At 41.3% G+C, this 27,923-nt stretch overlaps 1 protein-coding gene across 3 annotated transcripts; it reads right to left on the bottom strand.

The window, feature by feature from the left end:
- Nucleotides 1–1,746: 1,746 nt before the first annotated feature.
- On the bottom strand, nt 1,747–27,337 carry LOC109899947 (annexin A4). 3 transcript variants are annotated; one of them, XM_031835371.1, is made up of 16 exons: nt 27,190–27,318; nt 21,018–21,138; nt 20,775–20,975; nt 20,608–20,639; nt 20,139–20,327; nt 19,848–19,935; nt 19,471–19,565; nt 17,887–18,000; nt 17,237–17,327; nt 15,790–15,869; nt 14,558–14,614; nt 10,281–10,374; nt 9,483–9,578; nt 9,195–9,253; nt 3,310–3,432; nt 1,747–3,108 (listed from the first exon to the last, which is right to left on the bottom strand). In XM_031835371.1, exons 2-16 carry the CDS (start codon nt 21,127–21,129, stop codon nt 3,049–3,051), a joined length of 1,491 nt encoding a protein of 496 aa, XP_031691231.1. In that variant the 5' UTR covers nt 21,130–21,138; nt 27,190–27,318; the 3' UTR covers nt 1,747–3,048. The 3 variants fall into 3 exon arrangements, with proteins under 3 accessions (XP_031691231.1, XP_020351209.1, XP_020351208.1); XM_020495620.2 differs by having other exon boundaries at nt 21,039–21,138; XM_020495619.2 differs by having other exon boundaries at nt 20,775–21,138; nt 27,190–27,337.
- Nucleotides 27,338–27,923: the final 586 nt, after the last annotated feature.

Below are 27,923 nucleotides of genomic sequence, written 5' to 3'. Positions count from 1 at the left end.
TACAATATACAGTAGTAGAGACAGTCCCAGGGGAAAGAAGACCCAGTGAGTCAGTCAATCAGTACATGGTGGTCTGACCTTGACAGCAGCTCTGGTTGAAAGTAGCCCTGGTTTGACTGCACCAGTTCAGTTCTGATGACGCATGGACATATTATTGATCATCATGACTCTATGGGAGCATTTAAACAGCAAGCCAAATGTAGATTCCCCCACTCCCAGCCAATATGGGACATTCGGTCATTCTCTCTGATAGACAGCTGCAAATGACTATATGTGCACACCATAGACGGTATAGGTGTATGTGTTCAAGCTGTGTAAAGGGCATGATGATTAGAAAGGCTTAAATATTTTCCTGGTGCTAAAATATGTGTTAATAATTCATCAAGTGTAACTCTGTAACAACAGTACAAGGAAGTGGTCGGACTTTCCCGCTTTGCTCCTAATTTACCTTTGACCTTTATATTTAATGAAGAAAGGATCACATGGATTTACAAAGTGAAGGGTCATTTAGTCGTAACACTAAGCTAACGCTCAAACATAAAGATTTGGTTCCTATTTTTCCTGGATATTATTGACATTTGAGTCATTAGAAGATGCTCTTAGAGCCTTTTTACACATACAAAATGTGTAAAATAATGTTTTTTTTTACGTCAGATTTATACAGAGTGACTTACAATAAGTCAACTACGGTGGGTGAAAGAACCACAATCATTGCAGGTAAATCCAGCTTCAAAATAGCCTCTTTGATATGTAATTTATAAGTCTGTGACGCTATGATACAAGAAGCCTAGCCAACATAAGATAAAATTATTATAGCTGCATTAGAAAAGCTTCATTCACTCATAAGAGTAGGGGTGTTAATCCCGGTGGCTTGGCTAAATCCCCAATCTTTCATACCAATCATACCATCATGGCCACCAAATCAACCACAGCTTCCAAATTGGCTCATTCATCCCCTCTGAAACTCTTCCCCAGGTCATTGCTGTAAAATAATGGGTCCCCATCAACTTACCTGGAAAAATGAGGGTAAATAAGGGAGGGAAGAGAGAAAGATAGGAAAAGAGAGGGAGGGGGGGAAGTAATTGGAACATTGCCTTTAAATTTCTCTCATCCTCCATTTCATCCACTTTTAGCAGCCCAGCTAAAGCTCTCTGCTGTGCTAAAACCACTCTCTGGTGTGGCAGTGAACTCTAACGCAAACCAACCTTTTTCTCAAGTCCCAATTGGCACCCTATTCGATGGGCATTGGTCAAAAGTAGCGCACTATAAAGGGAATAGGATGCCATTTGAGACATTATTCAATTTCCCCTCTCCCTCTCAGATAAGAGGAAGGCTCATGCAGAGAGGGTACTTTCATATGAACCTTTTCATTTCCACCTTTGACTGTAGGTAAGGTGAGGTAAATCTTGTCTCTGAAGAGGGATGGACTGTCAGCTTGACTTCGATGTGTCTGCGTAGGTTCATTATCTGGCCACGGTGGAAATGAAACAGGCCTTTGAAATGCAGATGATCATTGTTGTGTTAAACAGCTGTCTAATAGGGAAATTACTATTTAAGAAGTTATTAAATGTCTCTCAGTAGAGAAATTAGTCATTGCCTGGTCCCAAGTCGTTTGGTGCTCTTTCCATCTTCAATGCTGTCCTTGTCCAGCCTATGAGTGTAAAGGAGTTGGCTTAATAGCACTCAGGCTATGACAATCAATGATATGAATATGAAGGACAAAAATCTAATTATTGAAACAGAAAATGAGTCAGTCAAAATATTTTAATTGACACGAAGGATGCCATTATAAGCCTGTGGATGAACATGACAACAATAAAATGATTATAAACGTTAGTTTGTACATACAAAGGCAGCACTTTTGGGCCATTGTGACAAGTAACAAAAGTGGTATTAATATAATAGCTATATACTGAGCCAGAATTGATCATTTTCCAGTTACCATGTCTCAGTGGATCCATTGCCAATTTCACTTGTGTATAAAACCTGCTCTCTACTGGCATAACATTTTACTACATGTACCGGTTATAGATACCTATGTAATGAATAAATGTTTCACTTTTGGCAAACAGTTGCACAATTACTTACATTCAAATTATGGTAAAAATGGCAATGAAAGATTACATGAGAAACAAATATTGACTTGTGTGGAACTAAATAGCTTTCAAAATAGATGGTATAAGATTGAAAGAGTTGCATGCCATGGCGGGTTTTGGGTCTGCAGCATAATAGGCAACATTGTGTTTATATCTGGGAAACAAGCAATGGAAAATTGCCAACATTAATAAAAGGTGTCACTAACAGAGAAAAATTGGGGGGAAAATGTGTAGTGATATTTCATTATTATTGGCTTTCATTCTAAATGTAACAAGGTGCTAATTTGCATAGAATATAGTAGTAGTCAGCAATAAAACTCTAGGATACTTAAGATATACAAAATGTATCTAAATCTCATACAATATTTGCACATGTTTACACAAAGACTTTAACATCCAGAAATATTAATATATATTTCGTTTTTGGCAGAAAGCTAATCATTTGTAAATTATAGTACTGTATTTTAGTATACAATGATACTATCCTGATAACATGAAATATGATTACACATATCATGATAAAAAAAAACGTTTGAAAATGCAGTGGTGTAAAGTACTTAAGTAAAAATACTTTTTCTATTACGGGATCTTTACTTTTAATCAAGTGTGACAATTGGGGACTTTTTCCACCACTGTGAAAATGTATCAAGACTACACAATAACTGATTGCATATGCAGCAAAGAAAATAATTATCTTGCATATATCGTTTAGTACATTATGTTGTGTGTGTTAGTAGTTAGTAATGAAATGTTGCATTGGAGTGTGAGACACAAGTAAGGCTAAAATAATGACATGCATCACAGGTTGATATAGGATCGTGTCTGGCACATTCTTATGGACTAGCACACTCATAGAAATAGAACGGCCATAGCACCTCTGAATTTAAATATTCTCATTCTAATTCTATGACTTCACTGTCCTGGTTGATGTAGACGATGTCTTAATTTCCCTCTAATCACTTCCACCACACAGCTTCAGCAGCATCTTCTTGTAGTCACCAGAGGTATCACCCTATCAGATGGTGAGAAAAAAAACAGTATTAAATGCATCATTCTCCATTAGATAAACCAAGAAATGAATATAATTTACTTGTGAATTATTATTCATTCATTTCCATAATTTTGGCAGCAATCCATCTCCATAGCATAAAATCTATGGATTGGTTCCAATAAAATAATTTTTGCATAGTGATTATTTGTGTAAGGTACATACAGAGATGGCGGTGTACAGTGATTTCCCATAGGTCTGCTGATACACCTGTCTGATGTCCAGCATGTCCACCTCAGAGCGAGTCACCATGACCCGAATCAGAGTCCTGTCCTTGGTCCCAGCCCCCTGGGAACACATAGTACAGAGTCAATACTAAATATTAATTAAAGGATTTATATCACAAAGAGGGGTTAATGCGTCAGTATGCTTCAGTTCGGCTGGCGCCATGAGTGTGCTCGCATACTCCCTTAAAAGACATTCGCTTGAAAAATGTGAAAAAAGCGACAATAGTACTGTTTGTCCATTTTGAGACACCGTAGCCAGTATACACTTCAAAATAGTCAGAATTAATCCAAGATGACTCAAGAAATCTGTCAATAATTTTGATATTTCTGCAGTTTATATTTAACTAAGATATTTGGTGCAGTATTTATCAGTGAAAATATGTGCATGAAAACGAGTCGTCTCTCATTAAATTAAATGACAACAAAGACTTTATTGAAGAATCCCTACTGTTAACCAATCACCGACAAAGGGGCATAGACTTCAGCTACTGACTTTGGCTACCAACTTCGGCTTGCCTCGAGAAAATAAATGTGCCCGAAGAGTTGAAAAAACCCTTACCGAAATCCAAAACTTCACAAAATGTCATCATAATTTCAGCATAATATAAGCATGAACTCTTCAGTCAACACAGTAGGTGCCATCCCATGAACTAGCCCTAAAACATAACTTGTTGTCTCCATCACCCCTATTACTAGCCTGTTCAACCTCTCGTATCTTCTGATCCCAAAGATTGGAAAGCTGCCGCGGTCATCCCCCTCTTCAAAGGGGGAGACACTCTAGACCCAAACTGTTACAGACCAATATCTATCCTACCCTGCCTTTCTAAATTCACCGACCATTTCGAATCCCACCGAACCTTCTCCGCTATGCAATCTGGTTTCCGAGCTGGTCATGGGTGCACCTCAGCCACGCTCAAGGTCCTAAACAATATCATAACTGCCATCGATAAAATATAATACTGTGCAGCCATCTTCATCGACCTGGCCAAGGCTTTCGACTTGTGTCAATCACTGCATTCTTATCGGCAGACTCAACAGCCTTGGTTTCTCAAATGACTGCCTCGCCTGGTTCACCAACTACTTCTCAGTTAGAGTTCAGTGTGTCAAATCGGAGGGGCTGTTGTCTGGAGCTCTGGAAGTCTCTATGGGGGTGCCACAGGGTTCAATTCTCGGGCCAACTCTTTTCTCTGCATACATCAATGATGTTGCTCTTGCAGCTGGTGATTCTCTGATCCACCTCTATGCAGACGACACCATTCTGTATACATTTGGCCCTTCTTAAGACACTGTGTTAACAAACCTCCAGACGAGATTCAATGCCATACAACACCCCTCCTGTGGCCTCCAACTGCTCTTAAATGCAAGTAAAACTAAATGCATGCTCTTCAACCGATCGCTGCCCGCAATCGCCCGCCTGTCTAGCATCACTACTCTGGATGGCTCTGACTTAGAATATTTGGACAACTACAAATACCTAGGTGTCTGGTTAGACTGTAAACTCTCCTTCCAGACTCACATTAAGCATCTCCAAAATTAAATCTAGAATCGGCTTCCTATTTCGCAACAAAGCATCCTTCACTCATGCTGCCAAACATATCCTTGTAAAACTATCCTACCGATCCTCGACTTCGGCGATGTAATTTACAAGATAGCCTACAACACTCTACTCAGCAAATTGGATGTCGTCTATCACAGTGCCATCCGTTTTGTCACCAAAGTCCCATATACTACCCACCACTGCGACCTGTATGCTCTTGTTGGCTGGCCCTCGCTTCATATTTGTCGCCAAACCCACTGGCTCCAGATCATCTATAAGGGTCTTTGCTAGGTAAAGCCCTGCCTTATCTCAGCTCACTGGTCACCATAGCAGCACGCGCTCCAGCAGGTATATATCACCGGTCATCCCCAAAGCCAACTCCTCCTTTGGCCGCCTTCCTTCCAGTTCTCTGCTGCAAGTGACTGGAATGAATTGCAAAAATCACTGAAGCTGGAGTCTTATCTCCCTCACTAACTTTAAGCACCAGCTGTCAGAGCAGTTTACGGATCATTGCACCTGTACACAGCCCATCAGTAAATAGCCCACCCAACTACCTCATCCCCATATTGTTATTTATTTTTTTGCTCCTTTGCATCCCAGAATCTCTACTTGCACATCTATCACTCCAGTGTTTAACTGATAAATTGTAATTATTTCACCACTATGGCCTATTTATTGCCTTACCTCCCTATCCTTAATACATTTGCACACACTGTATATAGATTTTTCTATTGTGTTATGGACTGTACGTTTGTTGATCCCATGTGTAACTCTGTGTCGTTTGTGTCGCACTGCTTTGCTTTATCTTGGCCAGGTCGCAGTTGTAAATGAGAACTTGTTATCAACTGGCCTACCTGGTTAAATAAAGGTGAAATAAAAAATAAAAATCTTTAAAAATCACTACGGCGTCTAAATGTGTGTGTGTGTGTGTTGGTGCTTTTTGAGTTTGGTTCGGTTTCGGTTCGATTATTAAAAAATAAAGGTTTTCTATTTCTATTATTTGGGTTGAATGCTGTAACACACAATACTTTTTTTTAAAGGGTCCCATGATGGTAGTCACTGCCGATTACTACCTTTTTTAAGCAGTGTATTAACGCTACAGCATACAATGACATATTTTGTTTTACTAAAATATTTCAGTTGTGTATATTACATTTGTTTTATTTGACTGCTGCCTATGCGGTCTGACAAAAATCACTATTTTGTAGTTCTTCAAAGTAAATAAGGCATAATTATGTGACTGCTGAATACCAACTATTAAATCACTTAGATTATGTATTTTCAGGTAGAGATACACTACATGAGCAAAAGTACATGGACACCTGCTCATCGAACATCTCATTCCAAAATCATGGGCATTAATATGGAGTTGGTCCCCCCTTTGCTGCTATAACATTCTCCATTCTTCTGGGAAGGCTTTCCACTAGATGTTGGAACATTGCTGTGGGGACTTGCTTACATTCAGCCACAAGAGCATTAGTGAGATCGAGAACTGATGTTGGGCGATTAGGCCTGGTTCGCAATCGGTGTTCCAATTGATCCCAAAGGTGTTTAATGGGGTTGAGGCCAGGGCTCTGTGCAGGCCAGTCAAACTCTTCCACACCGATCTCAACAAACCATTTCTGTAGGGACCTCGCTTTGAGCACAGGGGCATTGTCATGCTGAAACAGGAAAGTCCTTCCCCAAACTGTTGCCACAAAGTTGGAAGCACAGAATCGTCTAGAATGTCATTGTATGCTGTAGCGTTAATACACTGCTCAAAAAAATAAAGGGAACACAAAAATAACACATCCTAGATCTGAATGAATGAAATATTCTTATTAAATACTTTTTTCTTTACATTGTTGAATGTGCTGACAACAAAATCACACAAAAATTATCAATGGAGGTCTGGATTTGGAGTCACACTCAAAATTAAAAGTGGAAAACCACACTACAGGCTGATCCAACCTTGATGTAATGTCCTTAAAAAAAACACAAGTCAAAATGAGGCCCAGTAGTGTGTGTGGACTCCACGTGCCTGTGGTGGCGGATGGTCTCCGGCGGGATCTCCTCCCAGACCTGGACTAAAGCATCCGCCAACTCCTGGACAGTATGTGGTGCAACGTGGCGTTGGTGGATGGAGCGAGACATGATGTCCCAGATGTGCTCAATTGGATTCAGGTCTGGGGAACGGGCGGGCCAGTCCATAGCATCAATGCCTTCCTCTTGCAGGAACTGCTGACACACTCCAGCCACATGAGGTCTAGCATTGTCTTGCATTAGGAGAAACCTAGGGCCAACCGCACCAGCATATGGTCTCACAAGCGGTCTGAGGATCTCATCTCGGTACCTAATGGCAGTCAGGCTACCTATGGCGAGCACATGGAGGGTGCGCTGTGCGGCCCCCCAAATAAATGCCACCCCACACCATGACTGACCCACCGCCAAACCGGTCATGCTGGAGGATGTTGCAGGCAGCAGAACGTTCTCCACGGCGTCTCCAGACTCTGTCACGTCTGTCGCTCAGTGTGAACCTGCTTTCATCTGTGAAGAGCACAGGACGCCAGTGGCGAATTTGCCAATCTTGGTGTTCTCTGGCAAATGCCAAACGTCCTGCACGGTGTTGGGCTGTAAGCACAACCCCCACCTGTGGACGTCGGGCCCTCATACCACCCTCATGGCGTCTGTTTCTGAACGTTTGAGCAGACACATGCACATTTGTGGCCTGCTGGAGGTCATTTTGCAGGGCTCTGGCAGTGCTCCTCCTTGCACAAAGGCGGAGGTAGCGGTCCTGCTGCTGGGTTGTTGCCCTCCTACGGCCTCCTCCACGTCTCCTGATGTACTGGCCTGTCTCCTGGTGGCGCCTCCATGGTCTGGACACTACGCTGACAGACACAGCAAACCTTCTTGCCACAGCTCTCATTGATGTGCCATCCTGGATGAGCTGCACTACCTGAGCCACTTGTGTGGGTTGTAGACTCCGTCTCATGCTACCACTAGAGTGGAAGCACTGCCAGCATTCAAAAGTGACCAAAACATCAGCCAGGAAGCATAGGAACTGAGAAGTGGTCTGTGGCCACCACCTGCAGAACCACTCCTTTATTGGGGGTGTCTTGCTAATTGCCTATCATTTCCACCTGTTGTCTATTCCATTTGCACAACAGCATGTGAGATTTATTGTCAATCAGTGTTGCTTCCTAAATGGACAGTTTGATTTCACAGAAGTGTGATTGACTTGGAGTTACATTGTGTTGTTTAAGTGTTCCCTTTATTTTTTGAGCAGTGTATTTCCCTTCACTGATAAGGGGCCTAACCCGAACCATGAAAAACAGCCACAGGCCATTATATTCCTCCTACACCAAACTTTACAGTTGGCACTATGCATTGGGGCAGGTAGCGTTCTCCTGGCATCCGCCAAACCCAGATTCGTCCGTCGGACTGCCAGATGATGAAGCGTTATTCATCACTACAGAGAACCCGTTTCCACTGCTCCAGAGTCCAATGGTGGCGAGCTTTACACCAGCCGACCCTTGGCATTGCACATCGTGATCTTAGGCTTGTGTGCGGCTACTCGGCCATGGAAACCCATTTCACAAAGCTCCCGACTAACAGTTATTGTGCTGACGTTGCTTCCAGCAGCAGTTTGGAACTCGGTGGTGAGTGTTGCAACCGAGGACAGGCGATTTTTACGCGCTGTGCTTAAGCACTCAACGGTCCCGTTCTGTGAGCTTGTGTGGCCTACCACTTCGCTGCTGAGCCGTTGTTGCTCCTAGACATTTCCACTTCACAATAACAGCAGTTACAGTTGACTGGGGCAGCTCTAGCAGGAGAGACATTTTACAAACTGACTTGTTGGAAAGGTGGCATCCTATGACGGTGCCACGCTGAAAGTCACAGAGCTCTTCAGTAAGTCCATTCTGCTGCCAATGTTTGTCTATGGAGATTACATGGCTGCGTGCTCAATTTTATACACCTGACAGCAACGAGTGTGGCTGAAATAGCAGCATCCACTAATTTGAAGGAGCGTCAACAACTCCCCATTACATCGCACAGTTCAGGCGGGATCTGATTTATCTCTAGAAAAACAGAAGAAAAAAACTAAATGAAATGGAATTCAAATAATTGAACCCTGTCAATTAGTTGTTGAAAAAATGTTGGTTAATAGCTCAGCACTAGTGTGTGTGTGAAAATATGTCTAAGACACTATAGTTATAGTGACTACAAACAATGTCTCATGGCGGCTACCCGTAAACACGGTTGAAGAACATTTCCATCAGCGGAGTGAGAAACAGTTATTTCCTTACCGCCATGGCCTTGTGAAGCCTCTCTGCAAAGTATTCAGGAGTGTTCCTGATGCATTTCACTGCAACACAACAAGACAAGGCTTTACTTCATAGAGTTGAGACATGACTAATCTTCATATTGGCTTAGTCCCAAGTGGCAACCCATTCCTCCTTTAGAGCCCAATGTAGACACTGTGCATATCAAAACAAAACAAATCAGTGTGATCCTGAATCATATGATTTTCAACACTCATTAGTCAACAGGAATTTCAGATCCAAAAAGTGCTAAATGGTTATTTCTGAACTTACCAACAGCCACCATGCCATCCTCCACGTCTCCAGACATCTCCCTGCAGATGCTCTTCACGATGTCTCTGCCACACATCTGTTGGTACTCATGGAACACTAGCAGAAACAAGAACCATGGCAAGGGTTGTTATAAACATGTCATAAGGTTGTTATAGCCATGGACAGGGTTGTTATAATGTAGGGAGGGTTGTTATAAACATGTAATATGGTAGTCATAATATACTAATGAGCCATGGCTGTTATAACCATGGGCAGGGTTAAAATAACATGTAATACGATCGTTATAGCCTTAGGCAGGGTTGTTAAACATGTAATAAGGTTGTCATACTAATGAGCCATTGGCAGAGTTGCTATAACCATGTGCCGGGTTGCTATAATCATGTAATAAAAAACATGTCATTTGCTAGATATTGCTGCATATTGCTGCATTGTTTCGATGCACCTGCGATAACATCTCCACAACTGTGTACACGACCAATACACTTTGACTAGAGTTTTTAAGGTTGTTATAACCATACGCATGGTTGTTAAACATGTAATATGATTTTTATAACCACTTAAAAGTTATAATATACTAATGAGCCATGGGCAGGGTTGTTATGACATTGGAACAACCAGTTAATATACATTAATATAGTGAATAAAATGTTTGTATAAATAGTGTTGAGATAATAGACATAGAAAAACAGGATATGAGGAAACAACCTCATTTAATATCTGAAAGGTTACAACCCTGTCGGCCAGAACAGTGAGCTGACTTGGTAATATAAACACAGATACTGCCGGATGGGTAGCTACCTGCTCTCAGGTGGGGTTTGCTCCTGGCACACAGTATGGCATTGAACTGGGACTCATCCGTCCCCACTTTGTTCTCCCCGGCAGCATACAGTTTCTAAACACACAACATAACATGATCAGTTTCTAACACACAACATAACAGGATCAGTTTCTGCACACAACATAACAGGATCAGTTTCTACACACAACATAACAGGATCAGTTTCTACACACAACAGGATCAGTTTCTAACACACAACATAACAGGATTCAGTTTCTAACACACAACATAACAGGATCAGTTTCTAACACACAACATAACAGGATTCAGTTTCTAACACACAACATAACAGGATCAGTTTCTAACACACAACATGATCAGTTTCTAACACACAGCATAACATGATCAGTTTCTAACACACAACAGGACCAGTTTCTAACACACAACATGATCAGTTTCTAACACACAACATGATCAGTTTCTAACACACAACATGATCAGTTTCTAACACACAACATAACAGGATCAATTTCTAAAACACAACATAACAGGATCAGTTTCTGCACACAACATAACATGATCAGTTTCTAACACACAACATAACAGGATCAATTTCTAAAACACATCATAACAGGATCAGTTTCTAACACACAACATAACAGGATCAGTTTCTGCACACAACATAACAGGATCAGTTTCTAACACACAACAGGATCAGTTTCTAATGCACAACATAACATGATCAGCTTCTAACACACAACATAACGGGATCAGTTTCTACACACATAACAGGATCAGTTTCTACACACAACATAACAGGATCAGTTTCTACACACAACAGGATCAGTTTCTAACACACAACATAACATGATCAGCTTCTAACACACAACATAACGGGATCAGTTTCTACACACAACAGGATCAGTTTCTAACACAACATAACAGGATCAGTTTCTAACACACAACATGATCAGTTTCTAACACACAACATAACATGATCAGTTTCTAACACACAACATAACAGGATCAGTTTCTAACACACAACATAACAGGATCAGTTTCTAACACACAACATAACAGGATCGGTTTCTAACAGACAACATAACAGGATCAGTTTCTAACGCACAACATAACAGGATCAGTTTCTAACACACAACATAACAGGATCAGTTTCTAACACACAACATAACCAGTTTCTAACACAGAACATAACATTATCAGTTTCTAACACACAACTGCTTTTAAACGCTAGTAAAACTAAATGCGTGCTTTTCAACCCATCGCTGCCCGCACCTGCCCGCCGGACCAGCATCACTACTCTGGACGGTTCTGATTTAGAATATGTGGACAACTACAAATACCTAAGTGTCTGGCTAGACTGTAAACTCTCCTTCCAGGGTCACATTAAACATCTCCAATACAAAATTAAATCTAGAATCGGCTTCCTATTTCGCAACAAAGCATCCTTCACTCACGCTGCCAAACTTACCCTCGTAAAACTGACTATCCTACCGATCCTCGACGATGTCATTTACAAAATAGCCTCCAACACTCTACTCAGCAAACTGGATGCACTCTATCACAGTGCCATCCGTTTTGTCACCAAAGCCCCATATACAGTGCCTTGCGAAAGTATTCGGCCCCCTTGAACTTTGCGACCTTTTGCCACATTTCAGGCTTCAAACAAAGATATAAAACTGTATTTTTTGTGAAGAATCAACAACAAGTGGGACACAATCATGAAGTGGAACGACATTTATGGGATATTTCAAACTTTTTTAACAAATCAAAAACTGAAAAATTGGGCGTGCAAAATTATTTTGCCCCCTTAAGTTAATACTTTGTAGCGCCACCTTTTGCTGTAAGTCGCTTGGGGTATGTCTCTATCAGTTTTGCACATCGAAAGACTGAAATCTTTTCCCATTCCTCCTTGCAAAACAGCTCGAGCTCAGTGAGGTTGGATGGAGAGCATTTGTGAACAGCAGTTTTCAGTTCTTTCCACAGATTCTCGATTGGATTCAGGTCTGGACTTTGACTTGGCCATTCTAACACCTGGATATGTTTATTTTTGAACCATTCCATTGTAGAATTTGCTTTATGTTTTGGATCATTGTCTTGTTGGAAGACAAATCTCCGTCCCAGTCTCAGGTCTTTTGCAGACTCCATCAGGTTTTCTTCCAGAATGGTCCTGTATTTGGCTCCATCCATCTTCCCATCAATTTTAACCATCTTCCCTGTCCCTGCTGAAGAAAAGCAGGCCCAAACCATGATGCTGCCACCACCATGTTTGACAGTGGGGATGGTGTGTTCAGGGTGATGCGCTGTGTTGCTTTTACGCCAAACATAACGTTTTGCATTGTTGCCAAAAAGTTCAATTTTGGTTTCATCTGACCGGAGCACCTTCTTCCACATGTTTGGTGTGTCTCCCAGGTGGCTTGGGGCAAACTTTAAACTACACTTTTTATGGATATCTTTAAGAAATGGCTTTCTTCTTGCCACTCTTCCATAAAGGCCAGATTTGTGCAATATACGACTGATTGTTGTCCTATGGACAGAGTCTCCCACCTCAGCTGTAGATCTCTGCAGTTCATCCAGGGCCTCTTGGCTGCATCTCTGATCAGTCTTCCCCTTGTATGAGCTGAAAGTTTAGAGGGACGGCCAGGTCTTGGTAGATTTGCAGTGGTCTGATACTCCTTCCATTTCAATATTATCACTTGCAGAGTGCTCCTTGGGATGTTTAAAGCTTGGGAAATCTTTTTGTATCCAAATCCGGCTTTAAACTTCTTCACAACAGTATCTCGGACCTGCCTGGTGTGTTCCTTGTTCTTCATGATGCTCTCTGCGCTTTTAACGGACCTCTGAGACTATCACAGTGCAGGTGCATTTATACGGAGAATTGATTACACACAGGTGGATTGTATTTATCATCATTAGTCATTTAGGTCAACATTGGATCATACAGAGATCCTCACTGAACTTCTGGAGAGAGTTTGCTGCACTGAAAGTAAAGGGGCTGAATAATTTTGCACGCCCAATTTATCAGTTTTTGATTTCTTAAAAAAGTTTGAAATATCCAATAAATGTCGTTCCACTTCATGATTGTGTCCCACTTGTTGTTGATTCTTCACAAAAATATACAGTTTTATATCTTTATGTTTGAAGCCTGAAATGTGGCAAAAGGTCACAAAGTTCAAGGGGGCCGAATACTTTCGCAAGGCACTGTACCACACACCATTACGACCTGTATGCTCTCGTCAGCTGGCCCTCGCTGCATATTCGTCGCCAGACCCACTGGCTCCAGGTCATCTATAAGTTGTTGTTAGGTAAAGCCCTGCCTTATCTCGGCTCACTGGTCCCGATAACAACACCCACCCATAGCACACGCTCCAGCAGGTATATCTCACTGGTCATCCCCGAAGCCAACACCTCTTTGGCCGCCTTTCCTTCCAATTCTCTGCTGCCAATGACTGGAACGAATTGCAAAAAATGTTTTGGGGAAATAGCTGAAGCTGGAGACTTATATTTCCCTCACTAACCTTCAACATCAGCTATCTGAGCCGATCGCTGCAGCTGTACATAGCCCATCTGTAAATAGCCCATCCAATCTACCTACCTCATCCCATATTGTTATTATTTACTTTTTTGCACAACACTATTTCTTCTTGCACATCATCATCTGCACATCTATCACTCCAGTGTTCATTTGCTAAACTGTAGTTACTTCACTACTATGGCCTATTTATTGCCTTACCTCTTCACGCCATTTGCACACACTGTATAAAGACTTTCTTTTTTTTATGTTGTGTTATTGACTATATGTTTGTTTATTCCATGTGTAACTCTGTTGTTTGAGTCGCACTGCTTTGCTTTATCTTGGCCAGGTCGCAGTTGTAAATGAGAACTTGTTCTCAACTGGCCTACCCGGTTAAATAATGGTGAAATTAAAAAATTAAAAAATGAACAATAAACAACATGATCAGTTTCTAACGCACAATATGATCAGTATCTAACACAAAATAACTATCAGTAGAAGCATGAAATGCTTGTCTAACTCTTTCGAATCATATATTATATCTTTGGAATCATATCGGCTGCCAATATTTTTTGAATTAGATTTTTTAAAGATGAATATTGGCAGATACATGCTTCCTTAAGTAAAGTTTCAGATCAGAAATGAAACAAATAATGTCCAATTTCTTATAAACCTACTGGGTATATAAGCACTATTGTGACATCACAAAGATCTTTAAAACTATTTACATGCTATTATATTAACAGAACAAGAAACAGTGATCACCTGAGCATCCTGTTTGGCCATGTTGATGTCCACTTGTTCCCTCTCGTCTCGATTTCCCTTCAAACAGGAAGCAAAAAAATGGTTTTACTACAAAATAAATGGATGCGTCCCAAATGGCATCTTATTCCCTATATAGTGCACTGCTTTTGACCAGTGCCTGGGAGACAGACGATATTATTCCACGGGAGGAAAAAAATCTGGAAACCCTTACAAACTATGAACAGTGGAATACTCGTAGCTTGGAAGGAATTTGAGGCATGGAAACTCAACTTCTCCTCCACCAATTTCAGTAATTGCTTCCATAAATCTTCCAGGGTATCTTTATGGGCTGCGTCCTAAATTACACCCTATTGCATTTATAGTGCACTACTTTTGACCAGGCCCATACGGTTCTTGTCAAAAGTAGTGCACTATATAGCAAATAGGTTACAGTTTTGGGATGCATCCATTGCTTCTTGAAAAATCCAGACCCAGCCGCATCAAAAGCTTTGGGCACATATTCGCAGTAGAAAGGAGTTTGTTTACATTGAAATGGATACGATCATTCAACTTCAAATACAGCTCCTGCAAGTTAACAAACAAGTAATCAGATGGTCATCGTCTACAACATTGCAGATGTCATTGGAGGACTGATTACGTAGCAAGCCAGCGAGGCAAGGTAAAATATCCCAAATAGAGCTAGGTAAAGCCAGAAGAATAATAACTTGTTGAACATAGCTATAGCCATCAGTCTTTGTGTGTTTTCATGGTATTCACTCACACACTACTAAGTTTGTCAATGTCCCAACATCAGTGTATCTGCTACAGGACTTTTTGCTGTGAGCATATGTGTGCACCACTCCAATATGAAGTTTGCTTGTAAACAAAAAATGGCTCTATAATAGGCTCTACATCCTGACTCCTGACTCAGGAAGAGGCTATAGTAGATGTTTATCTTGAGAGGGAAATAGCAGTTTCATACAAATTTGGTTTCCCCGAGTCTTTTTCGCTTGTTCACTTCATTAAAATAATATAACATTTCAGAAATTGTTAACACAAATTAAAGATATGTCTAATTTGTAGCCATTAGATAGCCAGTTTGAAGTGCAAGAGCACCGACTTTGTTGAGTATTAGGTTGTCATCATGAATCAGCTTTAACCTTCACTGTCAAAGATGTTACACAATGATAACGATTAACAACACATCAATAACATAACAAAAACCCATTGATAACATATCAATAAAAAGTTACCTGACAGAGTGAGACGAGGAGCCTACGGAAGTGTCCTGAGGTGTCGTTACTAATGGAATCCTCCAGGGTCTTACCATACTCTGAAACAAACAGCATTTCAATACAGTCTTAAACTAACGCCATTTCAGTCAGTTACTCTGAAACAAACAGCATTTCAATACATAGTCTTAAACTAACGCCATTTCAGTCAGTTACTCTGAAACAAACAGCATTTCAATACATAGTCTTAAACTAACGCCATTTCAGTCAGTTACTCTGAAACAAACAGCATTTCAATACATAGTCTTAAACTAACGCCATTTCAGTCAGTTACTCTGAAACAAACAGCATTTCAATACATAGTCTTAAACTAACGCCATTTCAGTCAGTTACTCTGAAACACACAGCATTTCAATACATTGCCTTAAACTAACGCCATTTCAGTCAGTTACTCTGAAACACACAGCATTTCAATACATAGTCTTAAACTAACGCCATTTCAGTCAGTTACTCTGAAACACACAGCATTTCAATACATAGTCTTAAACTAACGCCATTTCAGTCAGTTACTCTGAAACACACAGCATTTCAATACATAGTCTTAAACTAACGCCATTTCAGTCAGTTACTCTGAAACACACAGCATTTCAATACATAGTCTTAAACTAACGCCATTTCAGTCAGTTACTCTGAAACACACAGCATTTCAATACATTGTCTTAAACGAATGCCATTTCAGTCAGTTACTCCGAAACACACAGGGCAGGTGTCTAGGCTCCTTACTTTTTCCAATCTTTACTAATGCCATGCCACTGGCATACAGATGACTCAACACTATACATGTCAGCTACTACAGTGACTGAAATGACTGCAACACTCAACAAAGAGCTGCAGTTAGTTTCAGAGTGGGTGGCAAAGAATAAGTTAGTCCTAAATATTAATAAAACTAAAAGCATTGTATTTGGGACAAATCATTCACTAAACCTCAACTAAATCATGTTGAAATTGAGCAAGTTGAGGTGACTAAACTGCTTGGAGTAATCCTGGATTGTAAACGGTCATCAAAACATATTGATACATAAGATGGGGAGAAGTCTATCCATAATAAAGAGCTGCTCTGCCTTTTTAACAACACTATCAACAAGGCAGGTCCTACAGGTCCTAGTTTTGTTGCACCTGGATTACTGTTCAGTCATGTGGTCAGTTGCCACAAACACACGATAACATACGCACTATACACACACGTACACATGGATTTTGTACTGAAGATATGTGGTAGTGGTGGAGTAGGGACCTGAGGGCACATAGTGTGTTGTGAAATCTGTGAATGTATTGTAATATTTTTTCAATTGTATAAACTGCCTTAACTCTGCTGGACCCCAGGAAGAGTAGCTGGTGCCTTGGCATTTTAGCTACTGTTGCCTTGGCAGCAGCTAATGGGGATCCATAATAAATACACAGCTCTTACCATGTTTGTAAATTTGATTGATTTCTCTGATTTCTGCATTGGAGCGAGATGACAGGATCTCAATCAGACATGCTTCATCAGTACCTGCACCCTGAGAACAAACCAGCCAGGGTTAAGTATACAGTAAATATATAAATGCTATGTGTATGAGTTCCAGAAATGATCTAGAAGACAATAATAATTACTGGCCAGGTGCAATAAAGTAATACATGTTCTCTACAGCTACAGTGAATCACCACATAGTTCACTATATAGTTTGTGGTTCAAGATAAGAATACATCATGGCCCAAGTAATACATGTTCTCTACAAGCTACAGTAAGTATCTAAAGCTTGTTCACCAGATAGTAAGATGGGTGATTCCTCAGGCCTCAACATACCTGACTTTGTCTGTCTTTAATGGAGCTTTCTGTTTCATACTGAAATGACTCACAAAAGAGGCCTAATATAAAGAGTGGAATAACCTGGGTGGTGTTCAGTAGGCACGAAACAAAAGAAAACGGTCCATAACGGACTGAAATAGGGAGGTAATATCAGAACTTGTCCAATAAAAAGCATGTTTCTGTTTTGTTTCAAAATGTTATCCTACGTTTTGCTCTAATGCACATGAACCTGGTATAGTCTAAGATTAAACAAAAGAACCCGTTCAAACCGATATGGCTTCTTTGAGTTCAGATGCATCGAACTTGGCTGGTGTCTGCAACATGGCAATAGCCAGCTTCTCAAAACTCCCAGTCAGCTCAGACTTTAGATCGTGGAATAAATCCTGTGAAATAGAAGATTGTGTAAGAGGTCACTCAACATACAGTAAATCTGTGCCCCAAATGTGCTGCTGCTCCACCCTATTCCCTATATAGTGCACTACTTTCAACCAGGGCTCATAGGGGAATAGGGTGCCATTTGAGACTGTGGTGTAAATTAAATATTAATTACATACTATACTGTTTAATTAGACACAGTGTCTCCCGACCCCTCCTGTCTCAGCCGCCAGTATTTATGCTGCAATAGTTTATGTGTCGGGGAGCTAGGGTCAGTCTGTTATATCTGGAGTATTTCTCCTGTCTTATCCGGTGTCCTGTGTGAATTGAAGTATTCTCTCTGTCCTGTCTCTCTCTCCGTGTTTCTCTCTCTCTCTCCCCCTCTCCCTCTCTCCCTGTGCCCTAGGACCATGCCTCAGGACTACCTGGCCTGATGACACCTTGCGGTCCCCAGTCCACCTGGTTGTGCTGGTGCTCCAGTTTCAACTGTTCTGCCTGCAGCTATGGAACCCTGACCTGTTCACCGGATGTGCTTCCTGTCCCAGACCTGCTGTTTTAAACTCTCTAGAGACAGCAGGAGTGGTAGAGATACTCTGAATGATCGGCAATAAAAAGCCAACTGACATTTACTCCTGAGGTGCTGACCCGTTGCACCGTCTACAACCACTGTGATTATTATTATTTGACTCTGCTGGTCATCTATGAACATCTTGGCCATGTTCTGTTATAATCTCCACCCGGCACAGCCAGAAGAGGACTGGCCACCCCTCATAGCCTGGTTCATCTCTAGGTTCTGGCCTTTCTAGGGTGTTTTTCCTAGCCACCGTGCTTCTACACCTGCATTGCTTGCTGTTTGGGGTTTAAGCTGGGTTTCTGTACAGCACTTTATGACATCAGCTGATGTAAGGACTTTATAAATAAATTTGATTGACATACTATGCTGTTTTACTCAAGATAAGTGTCTATTGTTATATGTTAGTATTTTTACTGATACAGGCTTGTCGTGTGACTTAGTCATAAATCTTGGCATACAGATAAGAGCCGTTCGGGTGAGACCTCAGTATGTCAAATCCTGTTTTCACAATCTACAGGAACTTAGATGTGTGAAAACAAGCAGGAAGGTTGACAGTTGATGTTGCCACCATTATCTGAACAGACAAGCTAAATCTGCTTTTACACACCATGTTCCGTCCCTGTTTCCATCTGCTAAACTGCCAAGTAGACAAAATAGGTGGTAGTTTTTCTATAAGAGAGAGAACTCTGTTCATTGGACTTTCCTAACGACGCACTGAGTGGTTGTTATTGATTGCTTCATTTTTGCAAATGTTATAATAAAGTTGTTTTGAAGAATACAGTCTCGCTCTCCTTTTGGTTACAATTACCACTACAGGACGCAGACATAGATGAACACTACATGGAAGTTAAACTAACAGCAACAATAGAAGAAACCATAGTCATTACTCTAGTATAAACCTCACCTTCCCATAAGTGGTTTTGTAGGCTGCAACCATTGGAACCCTCTGCTTGCTGGTGCGGCTTCCAAGAAGCTCAATTATAGCGGACTCATCCGTGCCTGTTGAAAATAATCTATTATTAGCATTATTAGCAGTTTAACTGGTAGTAGATGGAATGTGTATCACTAAATAGTGTGCTCTTAATTGTATAATATTCTACATATGCATCTAGCCATTGAAGATTTATAGAATATAATAAAATCACTTTTTTTCCCCAGAAGGAACTTCAGGTATGTAATGTGCATCTCTAAATAAAGTGTTATTAGAATTTGACTGACTCTCATCAAATCCTTCATACATCTATCCATGATAGTGAATGTCTATAATGATGAACTACTGACCAAAGCCCTTCATGGCCTTGCGGAGGACTTCCACATCCCTCAGAGGGTCAGCACCTGGGTGGTCCTTTATCGCACCCCTGTAGCCTCTCTAATGACAAATAGAAACAAGTACTGAAAATGAAGCAAGGAAATACTGAAACAAGGAAATACTGAAACAAGGAAATACTGAAACAAGGAAATACTGAAACAAGGAAATACTTTGTAAAGTATATTAAGAAAAAGCTATGTAAATACAGGTTAATGGTTTCAGTCCACATGACACAAACTGAAAAAGAAACAAGAGATTCTCACATTGATGGCAGGTGAATGGGGAGTAGCCGGAGCACCACCTCCGTATCCTGGCATGGAGGGGTTGGGTGCCGGGGCTCCTCCAGGGTAGCCAGGCATGGGCTGCTGTCCTGGGGCAGGGCCTCCTGGGTACCCCTGGGGTGGACATGGAGCAGGACCGCCTGGGTATCCCTGGGGCATACCTCCGCCTGGCTGGAATGGAGAAAAGGAGGTGATTAGCTGGTATCACATTACTGGCTCTGGCTATGTCCCAAATGGCACCCTATTCCCTAAATAGTGCACTACTTTTGACCAGGGCCCATAGGAATGGGGAGCTATTTGGGACATAATGACATGGTAACAGACTCCATACATGTTACGGGGTGTGTAGATCAGGTCGTAAATAGAACCCGCTGATTTAGAGCCGTACAATATGTTGGTAGTTACTTGTTGGTAGTTAGCTACTTGATTCAAGATAATAAGTCATATTTACCATTCCACCAGCAGGGGCTCCACCCCAACCACCTAGAGAATGAAGAGACAACAAGTGAGTGATGTAGCATGATTTTAATGAACAGGATAACTCCAAACCAGAGCAAGCACACTTTTGCACTACCATGAAAACAAAATACTAATGTAATCCCAAAATAATAGCCTTACCTTGTGCTGGAGGAATGGAAGGATAACCTCCGGCCTGCTGGGGAGGGTAGCCCCCTGCCTGGGGGGGGTAGCCGCCGGCTTGGGTTGGGTAGCCGCTGGCCTGGGGTGGGTAGCCACCGGCCTGGGGTGGGTAGCCTCCTGCTTGGGGGGGATATGCACCCGGTTGTGGGGGGTAGCCAGCTGCCTGGGGAGGGTAACCACCTGCCTGGGGAGGGTAGCCACTTGCCTGGGGAGGGTAGCCACCTGCCTGGGGAGGGTAGCCACCTGCCTGGGGAGGGTAGCCACCTGCCTGGGGAGGGTAGCCACCTGCCTGGGGAGGGTAGCCACCGGAGGGAGGGTAACCTGGATAACTCATCTTTAGGACCTGAAAGAAAGGAAGCATGAGAAGGTGAGGCATAAGTATTTATAAAAAAATATATATATGTACACCGTTGAACTCTGGACCACCTATACTCCACATAGAGATGCATACAAAGCTCTCCCTCGCCCTCCATTTGGCAAATCTGACCATAATTCTATCCTCCTGATTCCTGCTTACAAGCTAAAATTAAACCAGGAAGCATCACTGACTAGATCAATAAAAAAGTGGTGAGATGACGTAGATGCTAAGCTACAGGACTGTTTTGCTAGCACAGACTGGAATATGTTCCCGGATTCCTCCAATGGCATTCAGGAGTACACCACATCAGTCATTGGCTTCATCAATAAGTGCATCGATGACGTCTTCCCCACAGTGGCTGTACGTACCATACCCCAACCAGAAACCATGGATTACATGCAGCATCCACACTGAGCTAAAGGCTAGAGCTGCCTCTTTCAAGGAGCGGGACTCCAACCCGGAAGCTTATAAGAAATCCCGCTATGCCCTCCGACGAACCATCAAACAGGCAAAGCCTCAATACAGGACTAAGATCGAGTCCTACTACACCGGCTGTGATGCTCGTCGAATGTGTCAGGGCCTGCAAACCATTTCAGACTACAAAGGGAAGCACAGCCGAGAGCTGCCCAGTGACACAAGCCTACCGGACGAGCTAAACTATTTCTATGCTCACTTCGAGGAAAATAACACTGAAACATGCATGAGAGCACCAGCTGTACCAGAAGATTATGTGATCACGCTCTCCGCAGCCGATGTGAGTAAGACCTTTAGACAGGTCAACATTCACAAGGCCGCAGGGCCAGATGGATTACCAGGACATGTACTGCAAGCATGCTCTGACCAACCAGCAACTGTCTTCACTGACCTTTTCAACCTCTCCCTGTCCGAGCCTGTAATACCAACATGTTTTAAGCAGACCACCATAGTGCCTGTGCCCAAGAACACTTAGGTAACCTGCCTAAATGACTACCGACCCATAGCACTCACGTCTGTAGCCATGAAGTGCTTTGAAAGGCTGGTTATGGCTCATATTTTATATTTCACCATTATTTAACCAGGTAAGCCAGTTGAGAACAAGTTATCATTTACAACTGTGACCTGGCCAAGATAAAGCAAAGCAGTGCGACAAAAACAACAACACAGAGTTACACATGTGATAAACAAACGTACAGTCAATAACATAATAGAATGTACAGTGTGCAAATGTAGTACGATTAGGGAGGTAAAGCAATAAATAGGCCATAGAGGCGAAATAATTACAATTTAGCATTAACACTGGAGTGACAGATGTGCAGATGATGATGTGCAAGTAGAGATACTGGGTTGCAAAAGAGCAACAAAAAAAATAACAATATGGGGGATGAGGTAGTTGGATGGGCTATTTACAGATGTTGCTATGGTGACCAGTGAGCTGAGATAAGGCGGGGCTTTACCTAGCAAAAACGTAAAGATGACCTAGAGCCAGTGAGTTTGGCGACAAACATGTATCAACACCATCATCCCAGACACCCTAGACCCACTCCAATTTGCATACGACCCCTACAGATCCACAGATGAAGCAGTCTCTATTGCACTCCACACTGCCCTTTCCCACCTGGACAAAAGGAACACCTATGTGAGAATTATATTTATTGACTACAGCTCAGCGTTCAACACCATAGTGCCCTCAAAGCTCATCAACAAGTTAAGGACCCTAGGACTAAACACCTCCCTCTGCAACTGGTTCCTGGACTTCCTGATGGGCCATCCCCAGGTGGTAAGGATAGGTAACAACACATCCATGACCTGAATCCAATCGAGAATCTGTGGAAAGAACTGAAAACTGCTGTTCACAAATGCTCTCCATCCAACCCCACTGAGCTCGAGCTGTTTTGCAAGGAGGAATGGGAAAAATGTTCAGTCTCTATGTGCAAAACTGATAGAGACAGTTACAGCTGGCGCTACAGGTGGCGCTACAAAGTATTAACTTAAGGGGGCTGAATAATTTTGCACGCCCAATTTCTCCGTTTTTGATTTGTTAAAAAAGTTTGAAATATCCAATAAATGTCGTTCCACTTCATGATTGTGTCCCACTTGTTGTTGATTCTTCACAAAAAAATACAGTTTTATATCTTTATGTTTGGAGCCTGCAATGTGGCAAAAGGTCGCAAAGTTCAAGGGGGCCGAATACTTTCGCAAGGCACTGTACATGTACATACTGCCTCAACTAACCGGTACCCCCCGCACATTGTACCGGCACCCCCCTGTACATAGTTATTTTTTCTTTTTACTTCTCCTCTTTAATTACTTGTTACTTTTATTCTTATCCATATTTTTTTTAACTGCACTGTCGGTTAGGGGCTCGTAAGTAAGCATTTCATTGCAAGGTTGTATTCGGCGCATATGACTAATAAAATTTAATTTATCTTTTTTTGAACTGCCAGTTCTTTTGTTTTCTTCATGGTGTTGGATGACAAAGGGATATTGCATGTGTGTTACCTCGTTTTTATACCCTACTGAAACAGAAAGTGATGTAATGCCTCAATATAGTTCCTTAAGACTTAGATAAACATAAATAAGTGGAATTTAATTACTGGTTTAATTTTGGAAAATGTTATTTACAATCATCTTTAAGGGTGCCATTAATTGTGAAACCTTGATTTAGAGGACAATGATTTTTAATAAAATCAATAAATGATTTTAAGTGGGTTCCATTGAAAAATGGATAAAGTACAGTATTTCTCAAATGTTGGTATTTTGAGTTTCTCTCTATAATTATATTGTATATATTTAAAGTATTGCTTGTGCATTGCCAGTCAGGGGTTCCAGTAATGTTGGAGCTCACTGAATATAAAATACATTCAGGTCCAAAATTATTGGGACCTTTGATACAGACGTCCAAACAATACTGAATGAAATAAATAATTGCAATATTGCATGCAAAAAAAAAATGGGAAATTATATTTTATACTAATACAATTTCTCAGAGAAATACATTTTAACCTGTAATCAAAGAGGTAAAAATTATTGGTACCCCTGTTTTCAATTCTAAGGCACCCTCCCCTTGCGAGGATAACAAGATTGAGCCTTTTTCTAAAATGTTTAAAGAGATTGGAGAACAATTGGGTCGGATCTTAGGCCATTACATAATCTTGTCAGATCCTTGATATCCTTCATCTGCGCTTATGGACTGCCCTCTTCAATTCAAAATCACAGGTTTTCAATGGAGTTCAAGTCTGGAGACTGAGATGGCCATTGCAAAATGGTTGATTTTGTGGTCAGTTACCCATTTCTTTGTGGATTTTGATGTGTGCTTGGGGTTATTGTCTTGCTAGAAGATCCACTTGAGGCCAAGTTTCAGCCTCCTGGCAGAGGCAACCAAGTTTTTGGCTAAAATGTCCTGGTACTTGTTAGAGTTCATGATGCCGTTGACCTTAAGAAGGACCCCAGGACCAGTAGAAGCTAAACAGACCCATAATATCAAAGATCCACTACAATATTTTACAATGCTATTGCCTGGCACTTGGATTGGAACTGGTACTACGGTAAGATGACAAAAAAGTAGAGCTCTTTGGCCTGGATGCATTATCAAAAAAGTACCTATCACCTACTGTAAAATATGGTGGTGGATCTTTGATGTTACGGTTATTTTTATTGCTTCCACTGGTTCTGGGGCACTTGTTATGGTCAACACATACAGGAACATACATAGGAGGTACCGGGAAGACATTTAAATATACTTTCACCCCTGGGTAAGTTTCTCAAAACCAAGTGAAATCGCAAAAGAAGTGTCTGGACACTTCTACAACATACCATTTAAAGCCAAAATACAGATTTGGTTAAAAAAAAAGAGAAAAGTTAAAGGATGAGTTAAGCATACACAGACATTTCCATGTGACAAGATTTCCAGGCATTGGATTATTACATAAGAGAAAGCTCATTGTTTTGAGCAACTCCTACTTCCCCTTAGAATTGCCAAGTTAAATAAAGGGTAAATGGGATAAAAAAGTTTGAGTCTTCCTTCCTTTCCAAAACACACTGTAAGGACAATGACATTATGTACCTTGCCTAAAGGATCAGAGGAAGCATAATTACTGGGGGAAATAGCTGACCAAATATTATATTCAAAGAATAAAACTGCTAATTTTATTCAGAGAATAAAGATTTGTAAAGACATAGTTCACTAAATATACTCAGATTATAATAGAGAAGTAAAAGTTTCACAGGCAAATGGAGACTCGATGTGCCTCGCATAGGCTACATGGAGTAGTTGAGATGAATGATATGACTCCGGGATCAAATGAACAAACAGTAGTCACTATTACAGACTCTTGACCAGTTTACCAGTATTCCACTATCATGACTTGATGTGAAGCCGGGGTATACCACAATAAACATAAACTGCCTTGCAGGTTTCTGGTTTCAGGGCCTGTAATCGCAAAGTGGTGCACTAGGTTCAATTTTGCCTTTTAAATCATAATTAATACAAGGGAGACCTGCACTTACATCAGCACTCCTAATTTGAGACACTCCCTGGACTGGATAACCCGAAAGAGCAACATAACCAGTGACATATGGAGGGGCGATTGGGTGTTCCCCACCCCCTCCCCTCTGACACGACCCGATGTTGTGCCGAAAACCTCAGTTAGGCTGCATTTCATTTTTTTATGGCAGTTTGATCGCAGGGGATTCACTAGTAATGTCTACAGTTTTCAGTTTGGCTATTTGTTTCAAGTGTATTAGTCTAAATATATCTCTGCCAAAATGCGTCATCTCTCCCATGTCTTATTCGACTAGTAGTTGTTCTGAAATGTTTATTGCTTGCCTACATTTTACTCATTCCTCCATGTTTAATATAACACACATACATTAATTATTAATTTCGGTTGCCTGTTAAATTGGTTCTATAGAAAGTATTTGACTCTGATGTGTGCCACAGAAAGTATTTGACTCTAGACACAAAATTAAGGAATTAGAAGGGGGGGGGGGGGGGGGATTTCAGCAGGCAAGAAAATAAAATGAAACGCAACCTAACGTGATCATTGACAGCAGCCTTGAAGGACAAATAAAAAATACTTTCTGCTAAGATCAGTGAAATGTAGGCTACACTGACAACGGAGTGAAGAGCAGAAATCTCAACTAGCAAGCAAGTCGCAGCAATGAAGAATTGAGTGTGCGCGTTCACGCGAAGGGGGAGAGAATTCTGGCAGGGGGCGATTTTCGGCACAACACTGGGATCTCAGTAGTATCTACCCTAAACACGGATTAATCTGAAAAAACAGGCCGGGAGGCGGGCCCAGTACAGGCCTAATGCAAAGTTTAAGAATGAAAGTCATTGCTAGAGAACTAGCTTCGAACACACGACAATGTGGCTGTCAAGGCTTGATTCTTCGATTTGAACCCAACAAAATAACGAAATAAAACCATAAAGCAAATAATTTCATAAAACAACATACTTTCGGCTACATCAGACTAGAATGGTTGTTACGATGTAACCTTCCAGCCAATCAGAATAGTCTGTTTTGTCTCATGTTTCATGTGTTCATTTATCCGCTGAATAATAAATATATGTATGATACACTGAGGTTGTTACATAATATTACAATGTAGCCATCCAATACATATCACATTGTAGCCCAGTAGCCTACGCGTCCCGAGTTGAGGCAAAATGGCAGTTTGAGATTAAACTATTGCCTCTATTACGTAGGTCTAATTAGAAAACCTGGTCGATCTGCCAAGTAGGTTCATGTTGGAGAGGAAAAATATGACAAAAAGTGTAGCGATTAAAAAAGTGGCAATAACTAAATCCAGGATCGTTAACAAATAAGAGCGTTTTCAAAGGGCGATGATGGGCTGGGTGTTGAAACGAGATGCTGACATAGGAAATGCTTTGCTCTGACAGAAAATTTACAGAATAGCTAAATAAAGCCAGTCAGAAGATTAAACCTGCCCACAATTCTAGAAGCACATTTCGAGAAATAGTCGAGTTCACTTGGATCGGTAAAAAAGCTAACATTTAAGAATATAACCCTATAAAATCAAAATAACTTGTCTTACTTGGTTTTGACGGTGTGGCCGTTGAAGGGGAGAGATTCAGGAAGTAGTATGGGTGGGTCAGTGTATTTGTTGTGCTTTTTTATTTTTGATCATTATAGACACAGATCTGTGTTTGCAAACATTGCCGCAGGAGGGTGATGCTCGGAAGTTGGTGGCAGAACACGGCGGAGTTCTTATAAAACTCCAGCAAAAAAAAAACTATATTTATGTTATTTATGAGTGCATTTCACACTACTTTTGGATTACAATTGGATTTTAAGGTTCGTATGAATGTCCTGCTTAATATAATGTCTGTGTCATCATCGCAAATCAACTGCATTATACACTGCTCTAAAAAGTAAAGGGAACACTTAAACAACACAATGTAACTCCAAGTCAATCACACTTCTGTGAAATCAAACTGTCCACTTAGGAAGCAAACTGAGTGACAATAAATTTCACATGCTGTTGTGCAACTGGAATAGACAACAGGTGGAAATTATAGGCAATTAGCAAGACACCCCCAATAAAGGAGTGGTTCTGCAGGTGGTAACCACAGACCACTTCTCAGTTCCTATGCTTCCTGGCTGATGTTTTGGTCACTTTTGAATGCTGGCAGTGCTTTCACTCTAGTGGTAGCATGAGACGGAGTCTACAACCCACACAAGTGGCTCAGGTAGTGCAGCTCATCCAGGATGGCACATCAATGAGAGCTGTGGCAAGAAGGTTTGCTGTGTCTGTCAGCGTAGTGTCCA

This window comes from Oncorhynchus kisutch, linkage group LG11 (assembly GCF_002021735.2).
Source record: "Oncorhynchus kisutch isolate 150728-3 linkage group LG11, Okis_V2, whole genome shotgun sequence".
Lineage (NCBI taxonomy): Eukaryota > Metazoa > Chordata > Actinopteri > Salmoniformes > Salmonidae > Oncorhynchus > Oncorhynchus kisutch.
Note: the sequence above shows the minus strand (reverse complement) of the source record. Positions and strands in the feature narration are given on the sequence as shown.

Coding starts and splice junctions, on each gene's coding strand:
- LOC109899947 (XM_020495619.2), bottom strand. CDS start 21,129: ATGAGTTATCCAGGTTACCCTCCCTCCGGTGGCTACCCTCCCCAGGCA. Junction 20,328..20,607: donor GAGCCCCTGCTGGTGGAATG/GTAAATATGACT, acceptor TCTCCATTCCAG/CCAGGCGGAGGTATGCCCCA. Junction 9,254..9,482: donor GGATGGCATGGTGGCTGTTG/GTAAGTTCAGAA, acceptor GTTGTGTTGCAG/TGAAATGCATCAGGAACACT.